Here is an 11,062-nt window from a genome sequence, read left to right as displayed (position 1 = left end):
ATGATAAAATGGGGGTGTCAACGTCGTGAGGTTTTATTCAGGATTGTCACTTGCTTTTACTTTCTTAGTATTTTAGTCAGGCCTCCAAAAAATTGTTATTCAATAGACATGATGAAGGGTTTCTGAATATTCTAGTGCATTCTATATGGCAATTATACACATGTTGTTGCCTGAGCTTCCCTTTTCAGGCAGTTGCTTTGGAAACTCTGAAGCTGGTTTAACTGTTTGGTAACAATTACATCATTGCAGTGGACAGAAGCATGATACATTTGTCATACTAAATATGCATACTGCAGCTGTCAAAACAGTTATTGATGATCAGTGTAGTACACTATGATGGAAACAAAGACAAATAGATTTTGTAACAAAATGTTATTATGAATTCAATTTATATTCTCTAACCAATATTCTTGTTTATACCCCATATAACAAAGATGCAACACCCCCTTTCCTTCATGTGCCAACACTGTCCACGGGGTGGCACTATTTCACATAGATGACAAAAATTCTGCAGTACAAGTTGAAAAATGTAAATTGCTTGCTATTTCACTTGATAAGGATGGAGCAGTGGGACTTACCAGCGGTTGGTGCACACAATGTAAGATTACAGATTCTTGCTGCTCCGGTGAATCCTGCAGACATAAATATGATGCAAGGTGAGGTTCACATCCAAATGGAATTTTAAAATAGACTCCAATCTCCTAGCTAACAGTTTTTCATTCTGAAACGTTCTTGCAACATCTTCCCATATCTAATGGTGTTAAACGCTGGACTGTTGTGTTGGAGAGGAAAATATTTAATTTGCCTCATATTTTATTTGGTTTGGGGATCCACAGGAACCTATCCCATTCTCCCAGAGTTCCCAGCAGTGGGTGGGAATGAGGGGGTGGGTGAGGTTGTGGAGGTGGGCGATGCGGTCAGCTCAGTGCGTGTAGGGGAATGGGTCATACCTGTGGACGCTGGGTTTGGTGAGGAAACTATCATATCACTGAATCAGGAAGCAACTTGCTTCTAGGACTGACTATTTTATGTTGTTGAATAAATAGTCAGTGATCATTAGTGAAAAGTACTGAGTTGAAATGACTAACTACTGGTTTCATTACAGACAATACCATTTAAAAAAATATTTGTATGATCTTCTTTATTGTCATATGATAAAAATAGCTTATCAGGACACATCTTCATCAATCAGTTGTCTCAGGTTTGTGTGTGTCTATGTGTGATGGAGCAGCTGCACCTGTCTCGGTGTGTGGGGTGTGTGTGTGTGTGTGTGTGTGTGTGTGTGTGTGTGTGTGTTGTAGGTACTTGGAGGACAGAGGCAGTGTGTGATGCTGCAGACCTGCTGAGTGTTCCGAGGGACGTGTCCCTCCTGGGGGCTTCCACCGTCTCAGTCAACCCCTGCACGGCCTACCGGATGCTGCACGACTTCCAGCACCTCAGGACTGGTGCGTGTGTGTGTGTGTGTGTGTGTGTGTGTGTGTGTGTGTGTGTGTGTGTTCATCGTCACCCCAAGTCCCAGAGCACTACAGACACGCACCCCAGCCGTATCCGTGAGTGTCGAGTGGTCCCTCTTTAATTTGGTATAGTGCAGTAAACACCAGCATAGACTGCACCATTTCCATAACTGGGGTTGAGAGTGGGCTCACTGTTATTATATCTCGCCCTGAGCACCATGTCTCATGATGGGATGTACATCGGAGGTTAAACTTTAAAATGGTTAAAAAATGAATTTGATTTTAAATGAATTCATACAATACAGTGTTGTACAGAATTCCCTGCCTTTTGAAACACTTTAGTGTGAGTTCAGTCCTAAACATTTCAAACATATTAAAATACAAGAAGAGGGGACTTTACTTCAGTTAGGTTTTCAATACAAGCAGTCTTTTACCAGTGCCAACAGTGTTATGAATGGACATGCTGACATTGGTATATTTGACATCAGATGGATTGAGGACAAATGTTTCATTAGTTTAGCTAGTTACTGATTAGAGTTTTTTTTTTACCCATGCTTGTGTTGGGCTCCTCGACAGGGGACACGGTGATTCAGAACGGGGCGAATAGCGCAGTCGGGCAGGCAGTGATCCAGATTGCTGCGGCGCTGGGCCTGAGGACTATCAACATCGTCCGAGACAGGTGCAGCTGCTCCCTCCCACCCTCCCTCCCTCCCTCACACACACACACACACACACACACACACACACACACACACACACACACACACACACACACACACACACACACACACACACACACACAGACAGACACACAGACACACACAGACACACACTAATACATGCGCATGCATTCACACACACACACACACACACGCCTCTCAAGGGCACTCAAAGACAGCAGCAGTGCGACCACGAGGCCCCAGGACAAAGGCAGCAGAGCTGGTGGTCCACAGAGAGGGCCAGGAGCAGGCTAGACAGTTCGTGCTTTGCTTGCTCACATACAGTACTGGAGGACAATGCAGGGTTGCAGGGTTGCAGACTGTGCGCACTAAATGGCCATCAATGCAGCTTTTTTTTGTCTGCTTAGCTTCTTTTGTTCGTCGGGTAATCTATATATCCTTGCTCAGTCATCCCAGCTCAGTTCTCCTAGTGCATGAGCGACTGGTCATATCTAGTCAAAGAAATTATGTTTTTATTTTATGTCTCGATGGCAACCCTAATTATGCCCGCTTTACGTTTATGTCTCCTCCTTAAGTGCATGGATGTATATAAAAGTGTTTGTAAGATTATGTAAGATATTGCAGATGCAACTTGGCCCTAACTCACACAACAGAAAGTAAGCCCATACTAACAGTCATCAGTCACCGCAAGTCATGTTCTGACTGTTCCCTTGCTTAGGCCCAACTATGAGGGTCTGGCTGCAGAGCTGAAGGCCAGGGGAGCTGATCATGTCATTACAGAGGACGAGCTGCAGAGGACAGGGCTGGGCCACATATTACAGGTGAGAAAACACTCGCATACACCTGGCTGGTAAAACAAACTGACGTTCTTTAAGGTACTTTTTTTATTCTTATGGAGAATACGTTCTTTCTGCTGCAAGTTACAGATGTCATGAGATTAAAAAGAAAACCAATTCCTCTCTGTTCCAGGAGGCCCCGCGACCCCGGCTTGGTCTGAACTGTGTGGGGGGTCTGAGCGGAGGGTTAGTGCTTTCCAGTCTAGAGTGAGTTTGGTTCCCTCTACTCTAACTGATAACACCATACCAGAGTGCCAACACCCACCCAGCATTAATGCAGTTTTTAGATGCTGAAAGGAACCAACAAAGTGTTCGTTTCTGTAGAAAATGATGTCACTAGAGCAATGAAACAGCAACTGTGGCCTCCTGAGATCTCCTCTTGAAACAGCAGCAGAATGTGAGCCAGTTTATAGAAGCAGATGGACTGAAGCGATTCGGGACACACTAAGCCAGATCTCAAGCTATTTTCCTAAATAATTTATAAAAGAAAACAACCATTTTCTAATGTGACTCTTAAGATGAACGATAAAGCAGGCTTTTAGGGGATTATGTGCATATTGAATCCAAGCTTGTGATTGGGTCCTCAGCTCCGGGGGGACTCTGGTGACATATGGTGGCATGGCCAAAAAGCCCCTTCAGATCCCAGCAGTGAGTTCAGCATCCGTTTCTATACTTCATTCACATTTTTTTTTTACTAATAAATGGAAGCATTGTTTTTTGTGTGGTTATTCTATATTGTATATAAAACTGACTGTGAGAAGGCCTGCTTAGATTAGTTCAAAAGCAGCAACATCAGCCCTAACAAAATGCGTTTCCGTGGACAGAAGTCTCTTATATTCCAAAACATCTCCCTGAAAGGATTCTGGATGACCCAATGGAAAAGAAACAACCGAAAAGGTAACATTAACTTACCAATGTCTTATTTCAAATGTATTTATATCACATAAACATTTGACATAAACATTCCCCTAAAATTAAAACAACCATCTTAGATACATTTCTTTGTTTTATGTAACACAACCCAACACCAGATGGCACTATTATATCCCACTAGCACACACCAAAACCCAGAAGAGATTATTATATTATAAGTATTACCATCCTATTGCTCTCATCTGACACAATTATGACATTTTCCACTGTGTGTGTGTGTGTGTGTGTGTGTGTGTGTGTGTACTCTTCAGACCTCCACCATCTGCAGTCTATGGTAGATGCCCTCTGTGCCATGCTGAGGAGCGGTCAACTCACCCCTCCCAAGTGTGTCCCAGTCCCATTCAAGAACTACAGACAAGCCATACAGGCCACTGTGCAGGCACACCAATGCAAACAAGTGCTACTCATGCACTAAAACTGCACATAAACACACACACACACACACACACACACACACACACACACTCACACCCAAAAACACGCACTTAACGCACAATTATCTTTCTAAAACACACACACACATTAACAATCATAGTCATGAAGGATGTATACGTTTGGTGAGATTTTCGCAGAGTAACCCAATGACCAAGATTGACATGGAGTAATTACAGATTTATTTACAAAAACAATTTTAGTGGTCATTCTCAAAGCATTAGATACAGTTCAGTAAATTACAGTACATCAGGGACACTAAATAACAGTCCTGTTCACAGTGTAAAGCTTAAAGTGTGTGTGTAGGTGTGTTTATCAAAATCATCTGGTTGAAAAAATATTCATTCAGTGTTTTACACTGAGATTACACTACCCCCTAAGGTAATGTCTTCCCTAGCACTGAAATCATTTGAAATTAAATTAAACAGAAATGGTCAAACAATTCCCTCCTTTGAAAAGTACCTAGTGGGATACCATACTAGCAATCCGCTAGTGCTGACTTGGAAATGCTGATCTGGGTTGACACATCCCATAGTGACTCTGCATGGAGGCAGGTCAGTTGCTGAAGAAACAGACGGGTGCTACTGTTGCAGAAAAAAAGGGTCTTGACGAATGTCACCCCATGTCCGCTTAATAAAAATACCCCTGATTTACAGCAAAATAACACCTCTGGTACAGTACCTTCAAATTCCCTGGAAACTGCTGAGCAGGGCCTCTGATAGAAGGGACTATCTGAGGTCTTCCCACTGGCTAAAGGTGCATTTGGCAGTGGGTGTTTAAGAAAGCAATAACATGATTGTTATAATTTTAGTGTTAATTCATTGAGTGTAAGTGATAAAGAGATTCGTTATTGAACATAGTGAAACTGCATCATACAAAGAATTATACAGGAGTGCGAAAACGGAGAACAAGATGAGATATTATGAAATGCAAAGACCAATAAATAGTGATATAATCAGTAATGCAAAATCATATAAAGTGGTTCATGTTAAGGAATGAGAGAATTTCGAAAAGTTTTTTGGTTTCTTGCAAAGTACATTTTCCCCCTGTTCACTGAAGAGTATCTCAGTTTCAGCTAAATGGGACATTATAGTACATACACTCGGTGTCTGTGAACAGGAGACTCAGTTTTCCTCTGTTCGTCTTATGGTAAGACCACTTCTGAAATAGCAGCTTCAAAAACAAAATAAGAATGTCTGTCTCCAATTGATGACTCCTGCACTCTTAAGAAAAGAATACATACTGGAACCAAGTCAAGGGACCTACCAGCAAGGCCAGTCCAGTGGTTGTAGATACAGCCTCTGGGCCTACACTCCAAATCACTATCTATATGACTTCACTGAACTGTCAGCATCGTTAGGGAGAAGATAAGTGGCATAGAAATGCACGCTATAAAGTATATTAGGGATAATTTTTTTCAGAGCAAAGACACCAGTAGTGTCAGTTGGTATTACCACAGTCTATTAATGCACTGCAACACCTCATTCATAATGGTGCAGTATGCAGTTCTTGTCAAAACATAAAACTGCTTGTATGTCAATGGAATTCTGGTTCAGCAGTTTTTGACAGCAACTGCCAATGCTTCTGTCTATTTTATGCGTTTGCTCTTGCCCTTTTTAAGGCAGTTTGACACTGACAGCCACCTTTTCCATGAAATAAACCTCCCAAAGCACAGAACCCAAAGACATAATGCCCTTGTGTAAAGGTCTACAGGCATTATCATTTCCATAACAAAAACCACACACTGCAAAAAGACCTGTGAAGTGTTTAAGGGGCATAAGAGGGTGGCCAGAGCCTGCCTCTATAATTTGAGCATTAGGAAAATAAAAAAAAGTTGTTCCAGTGAGAAAAAGGGAAAAAGAATCTGATTTTATAGCGAGAAAATGCTACAGTGCCACATTTGCTTCAGTTGCTCAAAATAAAGAGGACTTGACACTGGCCCCTGAAACACTGCATAGGGAGCCCATAAAGACTTTATGACAGCAGGCATCAGTATATACAACTAGGACTAGCTACTGCATTATGATTTAAGGCTTGTACTGAGAACGACCTTGGTGTCCCCTCCAAGGTCAAACAGACATGATGAACTCCCCCATTCCCAACCGTCTATAAGTGACACATTCCCTTTCGTGCATTGGTCTTGTGTGTCCCTCCTCCCTCGCGCTGTTGGAACGGCGGTATGCTAGCGCTAGCGGCGGTGTGCTAGCGCTGGGTAGCCCTGATCACCCACTCAGCACTGGGGTTGAGCTCCAGCAGGGCCTTCATGTAGGCCTCCTCGTCCAGACAGCGCTCCTCTGCACAAAACAAGGGCAAAGTCAGTGACAGTGACAACGCAACCCAACTGTCCTGTGAGCCTAACGCAGAGAGAAAGAGCAACAGTAAGTAAACCTGAAGGCAGCAACCCTTTCAGCAAATGTATTATTATTATTAACAAGAAAACATGGCAGGACTTCAGTTTTACATTATTTTCAAAATGTGGATGACCCGAATGGAAATGAAAGCACACATCACAGTTTCACACCCTCCAGGCAATAAAGGGGCAGATAGTTTTATATTTTTTTCCCAGTCTGTTCTAACAACACACTCCCAGATGGTGGCGAGGAATGTCATTCAGCTGGGCACTCACTGATGTTCCCTCCAATCTCGTACAGACACAGATCCTCCCTCTTCACAGGGACAGGGCTAAAGGAGGGAAAGCAGGGAGAAGGCTTCAATTAGAACTGTGGACCCTAAGGTTAAGCACAGCTGTACAACACAACAAAAGTCAAAAGTAAGTAAAAAGTCTGCCTTCTTTATTTGTATGCTCCAAATTTCTTTTGAATCCACTGTTCTTTTTTAACTTCAGGCTTGGTTAAAACATGAACATTAAGAGGCGCGTGGCGTGGGTGTTGACATTTGATCTGTTTTCTCCAGAGACAGTAGGCTAGTGTGAGTGATGATTTAACCCAGCAAGAGCAGCGTGAGTCCCTGTGAGGCGAGGGCATCATGTGACAAACACAGAGTGTCACCCTCACGGATTATGACAGACGACAAACCTCATAGGCTGACTCATGGGGGATCTCAGAGGCGTGCCGCCTAAAGTCACTCCGAATCACCAGAATACAGGGACTAGCCAGGGCTGGCAAAGTTAGACTTGTATTAAGATCCACACATACCAACACACACAGACACACACACAAACTTACCACATACAAACACACATAAACAAACGCGCAAACATAACTCTAACCATCACACACACACAAACAAATCCCCTACCAACACACACCAAACACCAATTCTTACTCCAGACTGAAGTCTAATAACTAAATAGGGTCATGATGGTGAAATTGAGGCCTCGGCTTTAGCCTTCTGACTCAGAGAGGGACCAAAAAATAGTCATGACTAACCACAATACCATCACATGGGTGCAACAATAATACCATCCCACGGGTTCAAGCTGGTAATTTTGTCCTAAAATACAACTTTGCTCTTGAGTTCTGTACAAACTGTTCTATTTAATTGCGGTTACTTACTTTGTGCAAACCATGTCAAGGCTAAAAAAAATGATTTGAAATAATGGAGAAAATTTGAAGCAATTATCACAAACAAGTCTTCTACTTCTGGGGAACAACGGGGGACACAATTGGATCTTCAAAAGAGCTGTGTGGAGGAAACAAAATGCTAATGGGTTGGCTGATCATTCTCTCCCAACCGAGGCCAATCTGGAAATATCTATTCCTCTTGAGCCATTGTCAACATACTAGTACTGAAGTGAGAAATTGCAGTGAATAACAAGCAATTTAGAAATGAATTTAACCAAACATAATAGATGGACATTACCACACAAATGAAAAAATTCCTAATGCACTTGGGCCCAGCACGGAAATCATTTTCAGATGGACATTTTCTGAATCGTGTCAGAGCTGACCTAACACAATAGCCCCATGCCAAGACGGGCTCTAGTCTAATGACTGTTTAGTGTTATTTCAGATAGCATCTTCTCCTGACTCATGAGAGGAGATGGACAGGGAGGAGGAGGAAGAGGATAATGACTCCGGTAATTACCACACGTATGTGAAGGCAGAGGCTCACCTATCCTACGCAGGTCTGGACAGGAGATACCGCCGGTAATTACAAATGTCCTGCACTGAGTGTCAGTTGTGGATTGTTTAGGATAAGCTAATGTTTTGACTCACTTATCGTTGTAATTTTATTTGACACAACATCTAATTTCCTCTTTATGTTTCTCTAATGCTAAACAGGGACATAATCTAGCAGTTAGCCATTGGGGGGAAACAACAATGCTCTTTGGATTCACACCATGATGAAATGCTAGCCTGGCCATTACCAGCCTGTGACTCCATTTCATTCCGTCTTTCAGTCTGGCAAAACGCTATGCATTTTCGTTTCCGAGATGAGCGGGTGCTTAGCTTGAGTTTAAAATCATTAGTTCCCTTAACCAATCAGCAACGTTTAGTAAGCATTCGGTAGATTAAACTCTTCCCAAAGCCAGTTGGGAGAAGAGCTACGACGTCCTTTCCAATCATAAAACTTACAAGAAAATACTCTTGTTCTCCTTTTAATTTTCTGATGTTCTCGAGAGTTGAGACAACTTTTCCGATAGCTTTTCGTGTCTTTTCCTCTAAGGCGAGTTTTGCGTCACAGCTCTGAACTGTTCGCTGATTGGTCCTACAGGATTTTGAGTCCTGGAGACGATTGTCAACGGGGTTGGGCCAGACTGAGTATGAGCTTGAAATCAATTCAGACGGAAATACGTAGGCTGGTGTCACCAGGCTAATGAAATGCTGCCTTGTCACTCAACACTCTATGGGAGTTGTGGAGTGAGGGCAAGTTCTCCTTCATTATGAACTGAAACAGCTCCATGCAATCAAACCAACACCCATAGGTTAATCACTTACTAAACTCTGACATACTTGATGATGTGCAGGGCTAGACCTCAATGCTAACAACAGCGCAGTTCAAGGGTACGCATCTCTGCTGTTACACTGTGCATTCTGGTAGTTGTTGTGACTTCACATGACTAGTGCTTGATGACTTTAGGGTTTAGGGGAGTTGTATGTTGTTGGTTGTATGTTGTGCTGACCTCTCCTGACTGAGGAAGCGTGCGAGGATGTCTGATGCCTGCAGGTCCTCAGTCAGCTGAACAGCCATGGACACCTTGGAGAACTCGGGAGCCTGCACCCTGATGAAACCTTGGGAGCTGTCACTCTGTGTACACAGACACACACAGACACCACACACACACACACACACACACACACACACGCAAACACACACACACCTTATTTTTTACTACAGTACAGCCGTTAACATGATTTACAGGAGTACATTTATTGTCTTAATTTATTATGCTTCATTTACTTTAAAAATGTTTACAGTCATTTCTTGTTTCACTTGCAACCCCCTTTATTATGCAATTGCCTCATATGTTCCTATTACACAACTTGTCAAAGGGAGAAGATCAATGGCAATGCCCAGTGTGTCCACTAGGTGTCACAGGGAAGCCATTTTGTGAGGCAGCCTTTGTGAGCTGCAGGAGGCCAATAGCACTGAAGTCAAGTTAGACACATAAATCAAACCTTAATTCATTCACCCTACTGGGTAAACACATGCACACACACACACACACACACACACACACACACACACACACACACAAACAAAGACACACACACACACACACACACACACACACACACACACACACACACACACACACACACACACACACACACACACACACACACACACACACACACACACACACACACACACACACAAACAAAGACACACACACACACAAGCACACTCGACTTTCCTGGGTGCCCAGAACAGGTGCTAATCTGTTTCCATGGTGTTACAAGTTTCTCTTTATTTCTGTTCACTCTCCCTCTCCCCCTCTTTCTCCCTCTCCGCTCACTAGAGACGCCAGAAGAGACGTGTTCCTACAATCCATTTTGACCGGCAGAGTCACAGACTCTTTCTCTCCCTTACCCTTAATCTCTCTCTCACCTCGGAGGTGTTCCTCTCCTGCTTGTCCGGCTTGTCGCGGTCGTGGGTCATCTTCTTCAGCAGCCTCTTCATGCCTTTCTCCTTGCTAGCCTTCTTCTGCTTCTGTTTTTCTGTGTTCTGCTCGCGCACCTGGTTGATGATGAACCTGGGGATCTGAGAGAGAAAGAACGAGAGCGAGAGAGAGAGAGAGAGAGAGAAAGAGAGAGGGAGAGAGAGCGAAAACAGGACTTCTCAAGTGACCTCATTTAAGACCTTTAATCGCTTCTGACCCATTCATCTTCTGACCCATTTCTTGACCCATAAACTTGACAACTTGGAAAACAGAAATTTCAAAGGCAAACACAACCTGGTGTTGACACATTAGCTCCATTTAGGTAAAAGGAATGAAATGGGAATGTCCCTTGAAAACGGAAGGTCTTTATCGTTATATATAAGTGCTTGTGCAGCCTGCTTGTTAATTCTCTGTAATAAATTCCTGGTGCATGAAAACCACCAGACATCAATGGCTTTCTTTTTTTTTGCTGCTCGGTACATATAAAAAATAACTACACTGTGTTGCCTTGGCTGCAGTCAGGTCACTGGTACCAACTGTGTCCCATTAAAGCCATGCAGGCCTATCAACACACACTCTCACGCAGCGCACTGTTTGCTCCTCCACTGTGTGTTAGTGTGTGAGTGTGCACTCGGCAGGGGAGCTGATCTGGGCCAACAC

The 11,062-nt window shown here is 43.2% G+C and overlaps 2 protein-coding genes across 2 annotated transcripts in view; one reads left to right on the top strand and one right to left on the bottom strand.

Annotated features, from left to right (window-relative positions):
* Positions 1 to 4,318, top strand: part of LOC308360104 (enoyl-[acyl-carrier-protein] reductase, mitochondrial) — a gene marked incomplete at both ends in the record, with an annotated part of 6,374 nt that extends 2,056 nt beyond the window's left edge. The window contains 9 exons of the mRNA XM_080831867.1: positions 569 to 656; positions 837 to 968; positions 1,302 to 1,445; positions 2,031 to 2,133; positions 2,853 to 2,955; positions 3,104 to 3,177; positions 3,558 to 3,618; positions 3,795 to 3,867; positions 4,155 to 4,318. Of these exons, the coding sequence (XP_080687993.1) occupies positions 569 to 656; positions 837 to 968; positions 1,302 to 1,445; positions 2,031 to 2,133; positions 2,853 to 2,955; positions 3,104 to 3,177; positions 3,558 to 3,618; positions 3,795 to 3,867; positions 4,155 to 4,318 (942 nt within the window). The remainder of the gene's footprint in view (positions 1 to 568; positions 657 to 836; positions 969 to 1,301; positions 1,446 to 2,030; positions 2,134 to 2,852; positions 2,956 to 3,103; positions 3,178 to 3,557; positions 3,619 to 3,794; positions 3,868 to 4,154) is intronic.
* A 230-nt stretch (positions 4,319 to 4,548) lies between these two features.
* Positions 4,549 to 11,062, bottom strand: part of arhgap18 (Rho GTPase activating protein 18) — a gene marked incomplete at its 5' end in the record, with an annotated part of 29,312 nt that continues 22,798 nt past the window's right edge. Inside the window, 4 exons of the mRNA XM_080832719.1 lie at positions 4,549 to 6,629; positions 6,962 to 7,017; positions 9,422 to 9,546; positions 10,351 to 10,503. Coding sequence (XP_080688845.1) covers positions 6,538 to 6,629; positions 6,962 to 7,017; positions 9,422 to 9,546; positions 10,351 to 10,503 — 426 coding nt within the window. The 3' untranslated portion in view covers positions 4,549 to 6,537. The remainder of the gene's footprint in view (positions 6,630 to 6,961; positions 7,018 to 9,421; positions 9,547 to 10,350; positions 10,504 to 11,062) is intronic.

Source organism: Sprattus sprattus, assembly GCF_963457725.1.
Source record: "Sprattus sprattus genome assembly, chromosome: 2".
Classification (NCBI taxonomy): domain Eukaryota; kingdom Metazoa; phylum Chordata; class Actinopteri; order Clupeiformes; family Clupeidae; genus Sprattus; species Sprattus sprattus.
Note: the sequence above shows the minus strand (reverse complement) of the source record. Positions and strands in the feature narration are given on the sequence as shown.